Below are 19,451 nucleotides of genomic sequence, written 5' to 3' on the forward strand. Positions count from 1 at the left end.
AACCGTCCCCATTAAGGATGCACTTACCCTTTTTACGGACGGCGGCCCAACACGAGGTGCGGTCAGCTGGCAGGTGCAAGGCACTTGGCAAGTCCGCTTTACCCTGCCTCAGCGCTCCCCACAGCGCGCAGAGTTGGCTGCTGTCATCCTGGCCTGCCGATGCTTCCAGGATGACCCTTTTAATTTGATTACTGACAGTCTTTATGTTACTAATGTTCTTAAGTCTCTTCCAGGTTCCTATGTGTCGCCCTCCTGTGATGACAATTTGTTGGCCCTTTTTCTTACCCTGCAACAGCTCCTTTCCTCCCGCTCTAGCCCACTGTTTGTGGCACACATTCGCAGTCACACCACACTACCGGGCCTATTAACAGAAGGCAACACGGTGGCCGACCAGGCGGTCAAATCGGTGGCCTCAATTTTTTCCTCCCCAATCGAAAGCCACGCCTTTTTTCATCAATCCGCCAAGGCCCTTGCCAAGCAGTTCACTCTCCCATTGTATCAGGCGCAGGCCATTGTTCGCCAGTGTGACCTTTGCGCTTCTCTCTCCAATAGCCCGGAGGTAGGGGTTAACCCTCGTGGAACCTCGGCCAACCAGCTCTGGCAAATGGATGTTACACATTTCCCTCCCTTTGCCCCCTGGCAGTATGTTCACGTGTGTGTAGATACCTTTTCCCATTATGTGTGGGTCACCCCCCAGAAGGGTGAGGCCTCTCGTCATGTTATTAATCACATGATTCGCGCTATGGCAATCATGGGTCACCCATCCCATCTTAAGACCGACAACGGCCCCGCCTACTGTAGCTCAGCCTTTGCCTCCTTCTGTACCACGTGGGACATTGTCCACACGTTTGGTATCCCGTATAACCCCACAGGCCAGGCCATTGTGGAACGAGCCAATCGTGCGCTCAAACAAGCCCTGGTCCGCCAAAAACAGAAAGGGGGGATTCCCGTAGGCCTTCCTCCCCGCCAGGAATGGCTGGCTGCAGTGCTTTTTACCCTGAATCATTTGAATTTGACTGACAACTACTCTGCAGCAGAATGTCATTTTCGCAGCTACCAGGCCTTGCCCCGCCCCTTTGTTAAATATCGCAAGGCCCCAGACCCTCAGTGGCATGGCCCAGTGCCCCTTATAACGTGGGGACGAGGGCATGCTGCCGTTTCTCTTCCTACAGGTCCGTTGTGGGTCCCGGCGCGTAACGTCCGCCCGTGGCACGGCGATGGCCTGGCACCAGGGACTATCGAACCCCATTCCACAGTTCAACCTACATCTGCAGGATCCCGAGCGTCCTCGCCAGCGCCCCCCGCGGGGGCCCCCGCAGCGCATAACCTGGGGACAGGTTAAAGCCCTTTCATTGCAGGCCGAGCAGCTGCGAGTGCAGCAGCAGCTAGAACCTACCGCAGAAAATTACCTTGTGACATTGTTAGCTTGCCTTAATGCTAATTCACTCCTTATTTTGTGTGTATTGGGGAGTTTCCTGTTGGCCCCTAGCTGCCAAGGCGAACCCCAGATGGAGCAGCGGCTGCAGTTTAACACCTGGGTCCACCTGGCAGAAGTATTAAATCAATCTGATTTCTGCCTGGCCGTTGCCCCGGAAATGCAAGGTCTGTTAAGTACCTGCCTTGTTCCTGTCTGTAAACCACCCAGCAACATCTGGGGTGTGAGACAGTGAAAGAAATGTGCTGTTTTAAGCTTGCTGATAATAGTTTTGTATGCAATAGCAAATTGATATGCTGAAATGCTATGCTTAAGTCATCCGCCAAGACGTTTTTCTTCCTTGGTAGGATTATATTTAGTTATAGCCACCCTTAGAGTGGATGAAGACCCTTTTATAGTATGGGGTCCTAGTTTTGATGTTTGACGTTTTACTTTGCTGCTTTGTTTAATGTATACCCAATCTAGTGGCATTGTGTATGCTACCCTGCGAGAGTGTTTTGTTTAAACACCGCATTTATAAAATAAAACAGGGGGAGATGTAGAGATGCATAGCTCCCGAATCGCCAGTCCACAGGCGCGGCAAACTGCTCCCATGGCTACGAGGCAGGAGTGACCTTCAATCCAGCGTTTGTGTTTGGGAAACTTATTTGGCTGATTTGATTGTACCCTCGCAGCTGGTGTTCACGCGCTCAAGAGATGGGTTCGTTATCTTATGTGCATGTATACTGCCTGGCTCTTCTATGCGCAAGAATGTAACCACTAAGAAGAGTTGTAAACAAAGTAAGGAGAGAAATAAAAACCCCAGGAAAAGTTTTCCTGGGAGGCTTTTTGCAAGAGGCTTGTAAAGCTCTCTAGCTACCACAGACCTGGCGTTCTGTTTCCTTTCCTGCGTCGTCACCACAAATTAACATGTAAGCCAATGTGAGGAAGAATCTGTAGCCTAGCATGCAAACTATATTTTTTTGTTACATAAGGTCCTAGTTTGGACCAAGTGAGAAAAGAGGAAACAAGACCAACGTTAGAGCTAATTCACTGGAAGTTTGAAGGCCACCTTCACTGTCTATCAGTCTCATCTCAAGCATCTCCCTCTCCTGGTCTCCCATCATCAGCTTGCCATCTCTTCATCTGGACCTCATCTCTTTGCCTTTACTGCAAATATGCTGGCATATCCCAGATGAAATGGCTTAGCTGGACACAGTTCTGTACCTCCCATGCAGCACTTCTTCTCACTAACTGACAAGAGATACTCCGAACAGCTCAGTCACTTCACTAAGGTACAATACTATATTAGCAGAACTAGGTGGACCTCCCAATGCTGTGTGGATACTAAACAGGTCAGATGAGGACTAGCAAATAGAAGTTCTGTAGCTATGTTTCGAGTTATAGATTCCTTTGTCCCCACCACACCTGGCAATGAACACTGCCTGTGGCTAGTGAGAAATTTCTCAGCCTCTGAACCATTCCAGCTTTGAGTATGTGCCTTGAACAGTTATTTTTCCTGTGAGAATCTCATTTGTTTGTAACTGTTTATGATGAAAAATGCCTGGGAAACTTACTCTGGAGATCTGTGCCACTATCTTAAAGCCAGATTGTGGACCACAACAATAATGCTGTATTTTGCACATGAAATCTGTGGTAAAAAGCCACAGAGCCTGGAGGGAATTTTTTTTTTTTAACTAAACTACTTCAAATCATTAAAATTCTTTGTCGTGGTTCAACTGCCTCCATTATTTTGAAGTTGAAATTTAAAATAAACTGTAAAAATCTAACTGCTGCCTGGCTCAGTTAGCACCTGCTCTCACCACAATGGTTATTCAGCATCCATTAGCTGCTTGCTGAAGATAAAGGGGCTGTAAGTACAGTAAACCGAAACTGAGCTATTCCTCTTAAAGGGACACAGCTTTACATTTTTGAAAGGACTAACTTAAAAATATTTCATGTTCCTCTAAGGCACCCTTCAAGGGCTTGTCTACACAGTACCAGAAGGGTGTAACCGTAAAGTGTTCCCATGTGTTGTACTCTAACTGCCCCATGTAGACCCTGTTGACTCGCGCTAAAAGGTTCGTAATGCGTGTTGATGTAGTCCCATATGAAACAGTACTGCATTAACACGCATTAGGAAGCGTGTTAGAGCGAGGCAGGAGGGTCTACATGGGGCAGAGTGCAATATTTTAGAGCACTCTAGAGTTTACTCCCCTCTGGTGCATGTGGCCATGCCATGTAAAGAAGCCCTAAAAATTTAAAACAAAAAAGTGTAAAGGGTTTTTCTGCTCTCCTGTTTGTCTTTTTAGCATAGAAAAAACTGATTAGCAAGGGGAGCGTTGAAAGGAACTATACGTAAAGCTATCAGAGGCACAAAGGAAATAAACAGAGAATTTTTTTTTTTTTTTTTTACCATCTTGTAGTTACAGTAATCACTGGTTTTACTTTTAGCAAGAGTAGGTACAGAATTTTCAAACGTGTGATTTTCAATTAAGAGTGTCCCTTAAACTTCTGTGCTATGTTTATTGCACAGCTTTCCCAATGGACTGTAAACTACTTTGTGACATTCTAGACCACCACCTAGATATACACTGAAACATTCCGATTTATTATCTCTTACATTAATTATATCCCAGTGTTGCTCTTCATTCTCTTTTTAGTCTCTCCTCATTGACAATGAAAAATATGGTCATCAATTTATATCTCCAGTGATACTGCCTATACTATTTCTGACTTTAAATTTATTGGCTGAGCTTGCAAAGGCCTTATACTCAACTTGACAGCATTTCTCTGTTCATAACTCAATATCTTTCAATTCTAAAATTTCAAGAAATGTTCTTGGCATCAATGGCCAGACCCCTAGGGATAACACTTTAAGCACCTCTACAATAGTCTACAGGTCAAACAACTGGTTGCTGGCACCCAATAATGCCTTCCAGCATGACAACACCCTATCTAATCTCTGCTTGTCTTTCCAATACAGTAACATATTGACACCCTGAATGATACATCTCCCACAAAAATCATAATGGTATAGAGAGGAATGGGGGGCATGCAGGTGGGGAAATGCACACAGCCCCGGGGGGGAGGGGGGGGGACGACACAATGGAGATTCACATAAAACCCTCCAGGGAACATGGCATAGGGGGAGAGAAGAATGGTGAGCACATAATTTTTGGAAGAGGAAAATTGGAAGGACTTTGGTATGGGATGCACACAGAGCTGTTGCTATGGGAGAGAATGGTGGACCCTGGCATAGAGGGATAGAGGCATGGGGCACACAGAATCCCTATCAGGATTGGGGGGGGGGGGGGAGAGTCCCTAAAACAGAGAGGGATGGGAAGATGACAGACAGGGAGCTTGTGGGATGGAATGGAAGAATGCAAGGATCCCCTGGTTGTGCAATAATCTTGGCTCACACAACCTAAGGAATCCATGACAGCAGTAAGGATCATTTCTAGAATGAGTATACACTTCAGCATACCTTTAAAAATCCCAGTTTCAAAGGTTGCTATGAAACCCCAATTCTCTTGTCTGTAGCAGTACACTGGACAGCACATCCCTATTTTTTTTTTTAAACTCTGTTTTTCTGCCACTAAATTGGATACTACTGCTTACTTCTGCCAATCTACTCAAAATCTACTAGAAGCCAGATTAGACCAGTGGATATTTATTATAATTTTCTAAAATATCTTCTGATTTAAAGTTATCTGTAGGACTTATTTTTACTCTATGCATCTTTCCGTGATTCCACAGGCAAGAAAGAATGCAGCATTGTGGATTTCAAAATAAGGTTACAAGGGTAACAATGCAATACTTCCCATACTCAGCCTGTATTCTTAATGTCTCAGAATTACAACCTACTAGATAGAATATATCGCTCAGATACAAGGTGCCACAAGTACTCCTCATTCTTTTTGCTGATACAGACTAACACGGCTACCACTCTGAAACAGGTGACTCAGTACATGGGTACAGGAGCAATTGGCTGTTTTATTCTGTGCTCTACATTGTCCTAATGCCTCTTATCACCACTAGATGGAACTATACGACAGCTATCTTTATTATATTATGCTGCTAAACAGTTTAACCTTATACTGTACTAAACTCAGCAGTTAATATCCCATCTTCATTAATATATCATCATTATAACAAGATCATCCTTGATTATATTGCACTTTTGTTCCTGAGTGATACTTCTAGATTAACCTCCACATAACCTGCAAAATAACTGTCAATAGTAGCCTTATGGACATAAAATACTGTATTTATCACCAATACAAAGTTATAAAAAAGTGGATATGTGATCGTCCCATGTAAGTTTCTCCTTCGTACAGAGATTGCCACTGTGACCTCTAGGTTGTTGCTCCTTATTACAGGTACCTCCACCCCACAGGTGGTTATTGAAGCTTTTGTTACCCTGTCTAAATCCTGTACAAGCCTCTCTCAGCCCAGTGAAAGATTTCCTAACCTGTAACACTTCCTCAAAGCACCTGAGAACTGAAGCATTCTTTATGTAGATTTCCTTAGTGCAGGAATACAGCTATGAACAACTGCAAAGACTTTCTCCTCTTTGTTGCACTTTCAATAGCACAAACCAAAGTTTGATTTCCAAAAATTCAGGGTTTAATTTTAATGGCTTGGAATACATCCAAGGAACACCGTAGGTGCCCTGGGGCAAGCATGGGAGAGGCCTGCCGCGGAAAGGACCAGGCTCACTCCAATCACTGGGGTGACCACTGCATTGCTCTGATCTTGCTGCAGCAGAGGGACTGAGATGGGATTGCTTCCAGGAAGTGTTCTGTTAGGTGCCAAAAGCCATTCAGCCAGCTATCTTCAACAGTGTAAAAAGACCAGCAGCCCAGATTCCTGACAGATGAGCTGCTCACAGAAATCTGAGACAACTGTTTTTGTTTTTTTCCCCCCCATGTGACAGGACAGAGAGATGTGAAGAGTCTCTAATGGAACTGTAAGGGTAGCAACTCAATTAACCTGTAAAAAATAATGCCAAAGTATACCTTTATAAAGCACACCTTACAAAATCGCAGGAAGATATTTATATTATTTTGCAGATGACGATTTGATTTCATATTTTAAAAGGTATGAACAGACAGCATGAAAGTGAAGTCCTATTTTGAAAAATGACTAGTGTGGTATTGTGGGGTTCCATATTTGTTTCTTAAAGAATTCAGCTGTAGTTCATTCTACAAGTAAACAGATGACAGTGTATCTGCACTCCTTGCAAACTCATCCTTAAATCAGATAGTAAAGCTGTTTCTTTCTGGCTTGTGTCTAGTCACCTCTTACACTGACCCAACTGAGGTGCACCTTAGGCCTACTTAAGATGCAACTGAAGTCTGCCTCAACAAAACTCAACATGTTTACACCTTATCTATCTATAACACTTAGGGCTAGTCTACACTACAGTGCTACATCAGTGCAGCTGCACCACTGTAGAATGTCTGGTGAGGATGTGCTATGCTGAGAGGAGAGCACTCTCCCATCAGCATAATTACTCCACCTCAATGAGAGGCAGAAGCTATGTTGGTGGGAAGGTGTCTCCTGCCGACATAGTGTGCGGTATAGACACCGCTTTAAGTGAAAGTAAGTTATGTCACCCCTGAACGACGCAAGTTACATCAATTTAAGCAGTAGTGTAGACAAGCCCTTATTTCTGTTCAGATTTTCTGATGACAAGAGAGCAAGAAACCCCTTGATCTCAAGTTCTGATCTGTTTTAAATTTGTTGGCCTTTCAGTTTAATTGACTGTCATACATAATACAAAAGCAAGATGATAGGACTCGGACTTCCCTACTCCATTCATTATTTTATATACCACTATCATATCTCCTCTCTGAACTTATTTAACTAAACAGATCTAAAAACCAGATATCTAAAGAACAGGTTTTATATTTCTTGACACTACTAGAAAAGGATTTTTGAGATTATTTTAAGTGTCAGACTGACCAGCTGACATATTTCAAAATAAATATAACTTCATATTATAAAGATTTATAGCAATGGATAAGTCTGCTATTTCTGCAGTGTTAAAATGTTACATGGAATTTTACTTGCAACAAGTGCCTATCGTATTGTAGCAAAAATTACAACAGGGAAGCGTAAATTGCAAATTGATTGAATCAGATCAAACGCTGATAAATTAAAATCACCTTTTCTGGTTCCAAAACTATAAAATTACTGTGTCACTGCCCTTTAGATTAGACATACTCTCTGTGGGAATCTGCAGGAAACCTAACAGCAACAGAAAATTATATTCTGCATACACACTCTGAACAAAATTACCTGCTGCAGATTCAGGAGGAGAATAAAACTGCCCATCAGAGAGGAGTCCAGGCTGCAGAAGAGCTGCTCGCTCAGACGCATCTTGCACCAGTAAGAGCCCTAAGAAAAGCAGACATTAGAAATGTGCATCACTGTTACCACTATCAGTAGGAATATAAGGTACTATATTATAAAAAGTTTAGTTTCCATTGTGATCTGTGTAAGTTGTGTTACTGCAAGATATTATTTCAATACAAAAGAATTCATAAAAAGTTAGGACTTACTCTTTGGTGGGTGGGATTTGTGGAGGAGAGATTATGCATTATAAAGAAGCAAAGAGTGCTGTGGGAAAAAATGTCTGAATCTCTGAGGGTACGTCTATACCCAGCCGCTAGTTCGGCGGCTGGCAATCGAACTTCTGGGTTCGACTTATCGCGTCTTGTCTGGATGCGATAAGTCGAACCCGGAAGTGTTCGCCGTCGACTGCGGTACTCCAGCTAGACGAGAGGAGTACCGCGGAGTCGACGGAGGAGCCGCGGAGTCGACGGGGGAGCCTGCCTGCCGCGTGTGGACCGAGGTAAGATCGAACTAAGGTACTTCGAACTTCACCTACGTTATTCACGTAGCTGAAGTTGCGTACCTTAGTTCGATTTGGGGGTTAGTGTAGACCAAGCCTATCAGTCCTATTTGTTTTGATGATGAGGATAGGCAATTCTGAGTAAAGCTGAAGGGAATACCACCCAGTAAATAGGGAACACCTTCTAGTTATTAATTTGTGCCAATCATACCACTTTAGTTTAGAAAAAGGCAATACAATATATCCTTGCTAACTACGTTCTACTTATGGGAATGAATTCAAGTTTTGGGGTAGCAAAGAAAGAAAAATCATGCATAATAACCCTGCGTGGACTAGTACTGCCATTTGTTCCATTTACATTCAGCCAGTCTCAGAATCGCAGATGTTGAATATGGAAGAGATACTAGGGCTTTTAATGCATTCCCATGCCAATGCAGGAATGCTCCCTACTTTTTTTTTGGTACTTGAACAAATTCAAATTCCCCATCTTTTATTTTCTGTCCGATAGGGACTGCCCTGTTTTTTTTTAAAATGTTACTGTCACTGAATCTGTACTAAACAATGAAATAACAAATAACCTATTATCACACTATATTTGTCATCTTCTAATCGGAGCTGAACCTTGTTTTCCATCTCAGCCACTTATTTGCAGATAGCAATTTATTCTGCCAACCAGTTCCTTGGGAAGCACCAATCTAAGAAACCAAATATTAGTGGCAAGTGGGAAAATGGAGACCAAAATGGGTATCACAGGTGATGAGTCATAAATAAATAAAATAAAAACAAAGGAGGAATTAAAAATGGGTCAGACCATTTAAAACCTCACCTGATGGGTAAACCTCAAAATTAGGCAGCTCAGTGCAGGGAAGCACCAAACACTTGGATGTTTACCTGCACTTCTTGGCTTACAAGACTGTTCTGAAAGTCTTACAAGAAGCAGCTCCCATGAGGTTTCCAGTGCTTTTACTTCTAGCATGTCTGGAAATTCTCTCCATATTTTAGCAGGAACCACAGACATACGTGAGAATCAAATATAATACAAAGAGTTAATCTCATTTTTTTCAAATCTCAAAATAAATGTGGGTTCTGTTCAAATGAATCAAGGTAGTTTTATCCAGGTGGTTAGCCCATGTCTAGTTATAATAAATACATGCATATGCATGTTCCTATTTATGAAAATATTTATCTAGAATCATAGTATCCTACATTCCATCTTTTAAAATACAGAAAAAGAAAACTACTGTACTTTCCATAATTCTTGCTTTAACTTAGAACACTCAACTATTTTTCTACGCAGCAAAGGCGTTGTTAAAAATATTATATTTTTCTTCCCCAAAGTGGTGTAATTATAGAGATTATAGAGAATTCCTATTGTAGCAAGATTTAATATTGTATATTAAACATAAAAACACAGGACATATAAAACCACAAACTTGGGGAGAAATCCCCAGATGTACTTAGCACTTGCAATTCTCAAATACAAGGAAAGAGTCCTGTGGAGCGTCTGAAGTAACTGCACAACAGTGCTCTACACCAGGGAACACAGTATTTTCTTTAAAAATATTAGTAGCTCAAACGAGAACACACTGTACTTCAAAACAGAAGATTCCTTTAGAACAATACTATAACTATCTCCTTTAACCCGCCAAAAATGGAAAAAAATATTTAGTTTTTCAACAATTTCTATGAACTGAACCTCAAAAAGATGTAGGTTGCACATGTCAAATCTTTTCCTCACTTATGAGTATTCATTGTAAAAGACGTACTTAAAAATCCAGACTGCTAATTTTAAAACAATGCTTGACTTTGAATTCACCAGGCTGCTTAGCTGCTGGGATACTGTGTGATGTAAGTGACAGAATAAAAATAACTGGCTAATTAGCAAGGCAAAAAATGTGTTACATTTTCCTATTTAGTGTCCTGGGTTTTTTTAAATAAACAAACCCCTCTAATTTAATTATCTTCTTTTGGAAGGGAAAGGAGATTGAGAGGGTGAAAAGATTTGGTGCTCCAAGGTGCTGGATTAACTGTAACGTGCTTTGGTGAGGAGAAACTGAGTTCCACTGTTGATGCCACTATCAAGATTTATTGATCTTAGAGGCAAACATTCACTTACAGTCACTTGTTTCAGACCAGATTTAAATTGTTTCTGTAAATGCAAAAGGTTCACTGTACTATCCAGTGCACTTTTTCAAGATCCTGCCCAATTAATGTTATCCCTTACCAAAAAAAATATAAAAATAAAATAAAATCAATTGTGAATCCCTCTACCTTTGCTCCATAAATCTGTAGGAAGTCTTGACGCTCCAAGCTCCTCCTCTGCCCCTCACTTGCCTCTTCTTGAAGGAGCAGCAGTTTATAGAATGTGTTGGTCCCATACTATGACAGTAGCTCCAAGAGCACTATTCTCTCCTTTCCCCATCCTTTTTCAAAAACAACTAGTGGCATCTGGTCTGTTGTGAACTCTTTTACTCCCTTCAAGAGAAGGAGCCAGCAACTAAGCTCCTCACCCCACTCCACTCACCCAGCCAAAAATTTTACTTGCCCCAGCTACATGCAATGTTTTTTATTAAAAGATGTAAAGATATATGAAAATAAGACATGCTGGTGGGTTCATGACAAGTTGCCTATGTGGCCCTCCCATGAAGTGTAATTTTGGCATTCCTGAACTAGATAAGACAAAACACACTTCCTTCTGTATAGAAATTTTACGATGGGAGAAAAGATAAGGATAAGACATTCAGTGTTACTGCAGCCGTGTTGGCCCCAGGATATTAGAGACAAGCTGGTTGAGGTAACATCCTTTATTGGACTAATAAAAGATATTACCCTCCCCCACTTTGTCTCAAGAATCAGATACACTGCTAGAATCTGTGTCTCAAAAATCAGATACACTAGCAGTTTCTGAGTGTGATGGGGGAGAATACTCTTCCATCTTAAAAGGCAGAAAAAAAGTATGAGGTGGACTGCAATAACAGGTGACTATAAGAAGTAAACTTACTGTTTTCTTCTTCTGCTTCTTGTGGTAACACTTTAAAATCCAGGAACCAGGTCTCTATCCAGGCAAGTATGAAGGATATAATGGGCAGCACATAGCCAAAAGCACCCTGGGAAAACAACTTGAAAAAACAAAACACCACATTTTTCCTCATAGAAAACCATTATTTTAAATAAATAAATTAAAATTTGATCTGAATACGTACCTTTGAGAGAATTACTTTTGCTAATAAAAAGGCACTGGTCACTGCTGTTGTAAACTGCAAAAGACAGTGTTAAAAATAGTTAAAACTGCACTTATAAATTGTGGATTTACTTTCTCAGCACAATACAGTAATTTATTAATCACTAAGGCATTACATCCGAAGTCCAGCAATCGCATTAAAATTTACCCAACAATTAACAAGGTCAGATTAGTAAAATTGAGGTGACAAGATGTTGAAACTTCAACTCAAATTAGATTGTCCAGGGGTGTAACCATTTTAATTTGGATGCCTCAAAACACCGGGATACTCATCTATTTCGACACAGCAGAGATGGTAACTTAGAAACTGTGCACATACTGAGTTATTATAAATTGTAATTTAACTACATATTGATAGTTTGTGTAAATCACCACCCATTTAAAGATATTATACCTACTTCCGAAAAAAATAAACACAGCTATTACTCCAAATACCAACTCACCTACCCTGCTATTCATTTTGCAAGCCATTTTAAAGAATCAAACACTCATATACACTCATGACACTAAACTGGGAGGAGCGGTAGATATGCTGGAGGGTAGGGATACGGTACAGAGGGACCTAGACAAATTAGAGGATTGGGCCAAAAGAAATCTGATGAGGTTCAACAAGGACAAGTGCAGAGTCCTGCACTTAGGATGGAAGAATCCTATGCACTGCTACAGACTAGGGACCGAATGGCTAGGTAGCAGTTCTGCAGAAAAGGACCTAGGGGTTACAGTGAACGAGAAACTGCCCTTGTTGCCCACTAGGTTAACGGCATTTTGGGCTGTATAAGTAGGGGCATTGCCAGCAGATCCAGGGACGTGATCATTCCCCTCTATTCGATGTTGGTGAGGCCTCATCCGGAGTACTGTGTCCAGTTTTGGGCCCCACACTACAAGAAGGATGTGGAAAAATTGGAAAGAGTCCAGCAGAGGGCAACAAAAATGATTAGGGGGCTGGAGCACATGACTTATGAGGAGAGGCTGAGGGAACTGGGATTGTTTAGTCTCCAGAAGAGAAGAATGAGGGGGGATTTGATAGCTGCTTTCAACTACCTGAAAGGGGGTTCCAAAGAGGATGGACCTAGACTGTCCTCAGTGGTACCAGAACAGAACAAGGAGTAATGGTCTCAAGTTGCAGTGGGGGAGGTTTAGGTTGGATATTAGGAAAAACTTTTTCACTAGGAGGGTGGTGAAGCACTGGAATGGGTTACCTAGGGAGGTGGTGGAATCTCCTTCCTTAGAAGTTTTTAAAGTCAGGCTTGACAAAGCCCTGGCTGGGATGATTTAGTTGGGGATTAGTCCTGCTTTGAGCAGGGGAGTGGATTAGATGACCTCCTGAGGTCCCTTCCAACCCTGATATTCTATGATTCTATATAGCTACTATATTTGGGTAAACAACCTAGAAAAAGACTTCAAGTGGCATAAATAGTGAAGTCTTTTGGGGGAGGTTTTGGGGGGGGGATTGCTAAGTGCAATAGGAGAGAATAAAAATAAATTTGTGAATGAAATTTGTGATCATGAAAGCAAGGGGCTAATGGTATTCACTTGACCTATACATACTGTGAACAGATACTATGCATCCTTCACTACATAGCTCTGCTAATGCACAATGGTCCAACATCTCTCCAAGTAATACCAATTTGCAGCAAACCATGTGGTTCTCTTCTGATGAGAACAAAGGAGATTTAAAATGAGATTCACTTCTTCCAGAAAAACTCCCAATCTGTTTTTGTATCTCCTCTAATGCTTACCACTTGTGATGGGTTTGGCTTGCTATCTCTCAGCCCCTTGTGTAAAGATGGAAGATGCAATCTACAAGTCAAAATTATAGGCAAGGGGATTTTGAGATGAACACATTTTAGAATAAAAAAATCACTAGTCCCCTCACATTCAGCAGCAATTTCTATTAGATGTACACCTGTGGCAAGATGACAATGTACTTTTACTGAATCAAGAGACTCAGGCTCAGAGCCAGTCTAGTGGAAGACATATTGTATATTGCCCCTTTTGAAAACGTTCTACATAGAAATGCAAACACAGCCCATGAAACAAACATAGCAAGACAACATAGAAAAAATTGCTCTCTTGGATCCACAATACACCTCTACCCCGATATAACGCTGTTCTCTGAAGCCAAAAAATCTTACCGCATTATAGGTGAAACCGCATTATATCAAACTTGCTTTGATCTGCCGGAGTGCGCAGCCCTGCCCCCCCCCCGGAGAGCTGCTTTACCGCGTTATAGCCGAATTCGTGTTATATCGGGTCGTGTTATATTGGGGTAGAGGTGTATAATGAGCCAGCACTAGGTGCTTTATTATATTATAGTCTGCAGTATTCACTGTAAACCACCATATGGATGGAAGTATGAGTCAGAGCCATTAAATGTGTTAAATTCCCTCTCCTCTTCATATCAGTTACAGAAATAGCTGTGTTAATGAATTTTACTCCAATACACTCAAAAAATCCTTAAGAATTTTCCATTTTACAGGGGGCCTATGGGCAGCACTTTGAACCGGAGTATAGAACAAGATGAGCACAGTGACACATGCCTAAAATCTCAGGAAAGTGGAAGTGAGTACAACACATGAACTCAAGAGTTTGGGGCGGCAGCATGTAATTGAATATCTGTACACTAACTTTGGTATCAATATGGCGTTTTCCGTTCCCACAACCTTCCCTGAATAAAGCTGCCTAGTTTCCAATGGTTAACTGGATTTTTCAAACTCTGGTCTAAAGAAACCAAGTCAGATGGAACAAGAGGTTGTGAAGTGGCATGGCAAATACAGCAACATGTGCTAACCACAGCTTAGAGCATTATAAGAAAGTGTAAGGGGGGAAAAAAGGGTCTATCTACCTCCTCCCATTTTCACTTAAAAAAGGAATTGATAGTTGGAATTCTTCAAAGAACGGAAATGGGTCTTCAGGAGTCACTACCATATACTATTTGTATACCAAATAACGACCAGAAAAATTTTCAAGACCAGGACTCATTTGTTCAGCATGCTACCTCTTTCACATTCTTACATTTATTTTATTATATATAGATGCTTCTCAACATACTAATATTTGGAGCCATCTAAAATTTGTCAAAGTTTGACCCATTTCTAGTTAACTCTGTTGTGCTTGGCTACTACTCACAGCTATTGCCCACCAATGGCGCAGTCTGCACATTGCATATGCAAGTATTAACACGTTGAATCGAAAGACTGCCAGTAGCTGTAGAGAAAAGAAAAAAATTGTTGGTTAATTCCAAATGTATAAAAAACAGCAAGATACTCAGCTGACTGAAAATACCAACTGCTTGTAATGTAAATGAACAGGACACCACAAAGAAAGGAATCTGGTTATTAGGAAAGCTTTGAAAATGGATTTGCTTATTAAGATATAAACTCAACATTTTGGCTTCAGAGTTATAAAACACTGCTGTCAATTAGACTAAAATTAAGCATATGCATAAATATTTGCAAGATGAGGGCTTCCAAGCATGCACCAGTGTGACACCCAGCTGAAGTACATTAAATCTGCGTACGTACCTGGTACACTTCTGTACAGTTCAGGACCTGAACATTTAAGCTTTTCAGATAGTTAATCTGCCAAATACCTAATGGGTTACTGTGTCAGTATATTTTAAATATTTAACCTTACAAATGATGGGATGGGGAGGAACATATTTATACAATGATTTCTGTAACTGAAGAATTTAAAAGGTTTATTGAAATAAAGGTTTTACAACTATTCATATAACTAGTCATCGTGTTTTCCTTTAGAGAATGCCTGCAATTTTTCATATGTGTTTTACTTGTTTTCTCTGTCCAAAAACTAGTCTTGAGCATTTGACATTTTCAAAGATCTATATAAATAATTTTTCCAGACACACAGTTATCCACATTTTACAATGGAAGAATTTGACACAGAGCGCTTACAGAACCTGCCCAAGGCCAAAGAGTAAGTCAGTGGCACAGGTGTGATTAGAATTCTGAATTAGAGTTCCCAATCTTCCATTCCTGTGCTCATTCCTTGAGACTAGGACCCTATCAAATTCATCATCCATTTTAATCAATTTCCTGGCCAGAAGGTTTTTAATTGGTCAATTTCACATTTTCAGAGGTTTACATCTGAAATTTCCTGGTGTTGAAACTGTGGGGGTCCCAACCCAAAAGGTACCCGGACATGGGTCTGATCTCCCCTGAGAGCAGTCGTGCAGGTGAGGAGGAAGTCCTATCCATCTCTAGCCCGGCTAAGACTAGCAGCTAGGAGCCCCTAGCTGGGGTGCTCCCAGCACCAAGGGGGAGTTCAGACCCACCTCCACAAGCCTCCTCAGGCTGCAAGAACCTCTGGGGCTGCCGTCCAGCCCCAGAGTTTCCTGTAGCAGGGGGAGGCACCCAGAGGTGGCTCTGATCTCCCCCCGAGAGTGGCTGTGCATGGGAAGGGCAAATCCTGTCCCTCCCTGGCCAGGACTCGCAGCTATGAGCCCCGGGCTGGGGCACTCCCAGCATCACAGGGGAGATCAGATTTTACGGAAAAGGGCTTATTTCACAGTCTGAGACACGTTTTTCATGGCCGTGAAATTGGTAAGGCCCTACTTGAGACCAGGCTACCTGTAAAGCATCATCTGTTCAAACGAGTTTACAAAAAAAGTTCACAAAACTTGAAACAGGAAAACACTTAAATTTAAGAGAATTGTCTTTCCCTTGGCAATTAAAATATCAAAGCTGAGAATAGCTCTGGAAGAACAACTGAGTCTAATCTAGCTTTAAGTATAAAGTTGAATAAGATTAATTACATTTGTGCTAGAGGCAAAAGTAGTTTTAATTGCAAGCTCTAAATCATTTATGGATTTCAATGTCTCTAATGTCTCCTATCAAGAGTTTTCCATTCCAAGTTATATGTTTTTCTACATAAGCAGCTTTAACTATAGGCTGGATTTATTTGCAGGATTATCAAAATGGAACAAAAAGATAGCTTTTTTTAGCTTTATGAGATGGGAGATACTGTGGGGGCACTGCTGAAGGTGGCATGGTGGGACAACTCTTGGCTGCTGGAGCAGTTGAACATAACAGCCATCTCATCCAAAGTGGTACAAGGCAGCACCAATGTGGAAATGCGAGCAACATTTTACACTAATTCCAGATGAGTAGTTTCGATGCATCCATCAGTGGTGGAACAACTGGTATGTAACAAATGCTGTGTCAACAATTGTTCTCTCTAGGGTAGACAAGGCCTAATATTACCTAAGAGGAATGAGGGTTATGGAAAAGAAAGAGGGCACAGCTTACAAATCCTGCTGATCCAACAACAAGAAAAAGCATTTATTTGCATGTGAATATCAGCATGGTTCATGCCGTGGAGAATGCTGCTCCCTGACTTTATCCCCTTTGACACTGCCACAAAGCTGCAGTCTCAAAAAAAAAAGAGTGGAGGGCTTCTGTCAACCCATATGGAGAGTGAATGAGCAGTGGAGGTGCTGCTCCCCCCTCCTTGTTGTTCCTAGTGCCTGTGTGTAGAGGGAAGCAAATGGGTCATTATGCCTACAGTCATCCATATTTAAAATAGAATCTAAACATAGATTTTAAATAAAAATTTTAAAAAATAATCTATTTTAGTTGAAATACATAAACCTGCAACAAACCTGACATATACAGATGTTAGCTATTGTCCTGTGATCAATTCTTCCCTCACTACTGCCGGATCTATTTCTGGAATATTGCCCAAACATAAGATTATACACCCTAATTTAAAGAGAGATGTGATTTAGAATACATTTTCCCTCTCTTTTAAATTACAAGAAAATCTAACCCTGGCACAGGACTCAAACTATGGGATAATAAAAGATAAGGCCTCTCTGGATAAAAAAAATTCCAGTTCTTGCATTAAGCATGTTTTAAAGACATTCTAAAACAAAATACTTACAAATATATCAAAATATGAAGAATGGTAGTCATACTGCAGGACTTCCTTCTCTAAAGTAGTCTCAATGCCCCCATTTACCTATAAAAGAACAAATGAGTCGTAGCATTTATAGCTTCAGAAAATGGGAAATTACTGAAATCAAAACACTTGCCATTTTCAACTGTACAAGTAACGGTTTCAAAGCATTTCTCTGCCTGACTTCTAGACAGTAAACATAGAGGCCAGAAACGTTACTATTCTAGAAACATCATTAGGGAAGTGGCATTATTACAAATGTTCTTTTTTCCATCAAAATGCATTTAGCATTTTCCAAAAGTCTAATGGGTCTAAGATTATTACTATTTTTAATGACTGTATGGCCTACTGAGGCTACCTTCCCAATTCTCAACCTGAGATAACAGTGAAGAAATTGTTGGTGGAAGACATAGTCAGACCTATGTATTTTGCCACCTTTCATGGGCAGGAAACCAAAATTCCTTACATGTCTAACAATCAGAATAAGTTATTTCACTCTATCAACGTAAAACAAGAGACCAATAAAAAATTACCAGCTATATCTGTGTTGGGACAACAAGTTCTCTTTCCCACTTCCTACTCCCAAGATGCATCTTTTTTCATTAAGACCTTGTGTTCAGATTATTTTCTCTACTACTCTTTAATGGCCTGCTGCTATTTCATTGTCCTTTTTTTCTTTCCCTTTGTTAAGCCTCCTTTTATCATCACCTCACTCAACATTCCCCTGCCAATCATAAGCTGACTAGTCCAAAGAACTTTCTCATGTAAAAAACCACTATTTTAAATTCTCTCACAAAGAACATCAGGACAGAATAACTTGGAAAAAAAAATTCTCTTCCTCTTTCTCCTTTACTGTAGTGCTATCTGTTGTCTACTACCAGGACACAATAGTGCTCCCCCACTGCAGTGCAGTAACAGCAAATCTTCATCAATTTGCACTACTTCCTGACTCCACACAGGGAAGCACTATCACAAACACCGCTACTAAATGACTGTTTCAGCAGATAGCGTCTTGCAGTTTCTCAAAAACAGGGGTTAGCTCCCCTGACTTCCCCTGTTTTCTGATGATCATGATGGAGCTACAGAAAGCAGCTCTAAGCCATCTCCATTTATGGCCCCCTTAAAAGTTAGTTAATTTCTAAAAATTTACCTAATTTTAAAAAAAATCTTACAGGAGTTTATCTGTTAAAATGAGATCAAGTATTAATTATTAACTTCTTGGGCAGGTCACTTGAGGTCTACCTGTTTCCCTATGTGTATGTAGGGAATGGCTTGGTTTTTCAGTTTCAAATATATCAATATTTTAATATACTTATTTAGGATTTAGCTTTTCTGTTGACAGCACCTCAGAATTTAAAGATTTTAAGTTGACTCTGTAAAAGCATTCACATCATACTAGAAAAAGTGAAGCGCAGGAGTCCCTTTCACTAGCACTTGGGTCCAATGAGTCTACTTTTTGCATTTCTGTCGTGCTTTTTACCTACCAAACTCAAAGCTTTTTATAATGGTGGATAAAGCATAATTTTAAAGCTGGGGAATTCAGGAAACTAACCCAGGTCTCCATAGTCCTCTCCCTGTGCACTATACTATGGAAATAGAGACAAAAAATAATTTATAATGAAACTGAAATGTTTGCTGCTTTAATATTCATGGCAGCAAAAGCAACAACTGCTTTTCAAACAAATAGTTGATCATCTTAAATTTTAAAAAAATCACAGCCTGTCAGGAGGACAAAATGCCTGCACCATTTATCTTTCCCAGATTAGCACAGTATTTTTAGTTCAATGAATTGTTAATTCGCCTGTTGCAAGCTACAAGCATTTGGCTTCCTCACACACTTGTTAGTACACTACATTCAAAATCCAGTCTAGGCCTTCTCTCTACGCTTGATTTCCCCCAGCATTCCTTCCCCAGGAATTTCAGACCCAACTCTAGGTCCTCTTCTCTCTAGAGAGCCATTCTTACATACCTTATATTTGTCTGGTAAATACGAATAACTTGCAAAAGACTTCTCAAAC

At 40.8% G+C, this 19,451-nt stretch overlaps 1 protein-coding gene across 2 annotated transcripts in view; it reads right to left on the reverse strand.

Annotated features, from left to right (window-relative positions):
• The window catches only part of STARD3NL (STARD3 N-terminal like), a 48,891-nt gene that overhangs the window by 6,883 nt on the left and 22,557 nt on the right, over positions 1 to 19,451 (reverse strand). For both annotated transcript variants that reach the window (XM_054019230.1, XM_054019231.1), the window contains exons 3-7: positions 17,419 to 17,496; positions 14,647 to 14,724; positions 11,480 to 11,533; positions 11,278 to 11,395; positions 7,721 to 7,819 (exon numbers count right to left, since the gene is read on the reverse strand). In XM_054019230.1, the coding sequence (XP_053875205.1) occupies positions 7,721 to 7,819; positions 11,278 to 11,395; positions 11,480 to 11,533; positions 14,647 to 14,724; positions 17,419 to 17,496 (427 nt within the window). The remainder of the gene's footprint in view (positions 1 to 7,720; positions 7,820 to 11,277; positions 11,396 to 11,479; positions 11,534 to 14,646; positions 14,725 to 17,418; positions 17,497 to 19,451) is intronic.

Source organism: Malaclemys terrapin, chromosome 2, assembly GCF_027887155.1.
Source record: "Malaclemys terrapin pileata isolate rMalTer1 chromosome 2, rMalTer1.hap1, whole genome shotgun sequence".
Taxonomy (NCBI): domain Eukaryota; kingdom Metazoa; phylum Chordata; order Testudines; family Emydidae; genus Malaclemys; species Malaclemys terrapin.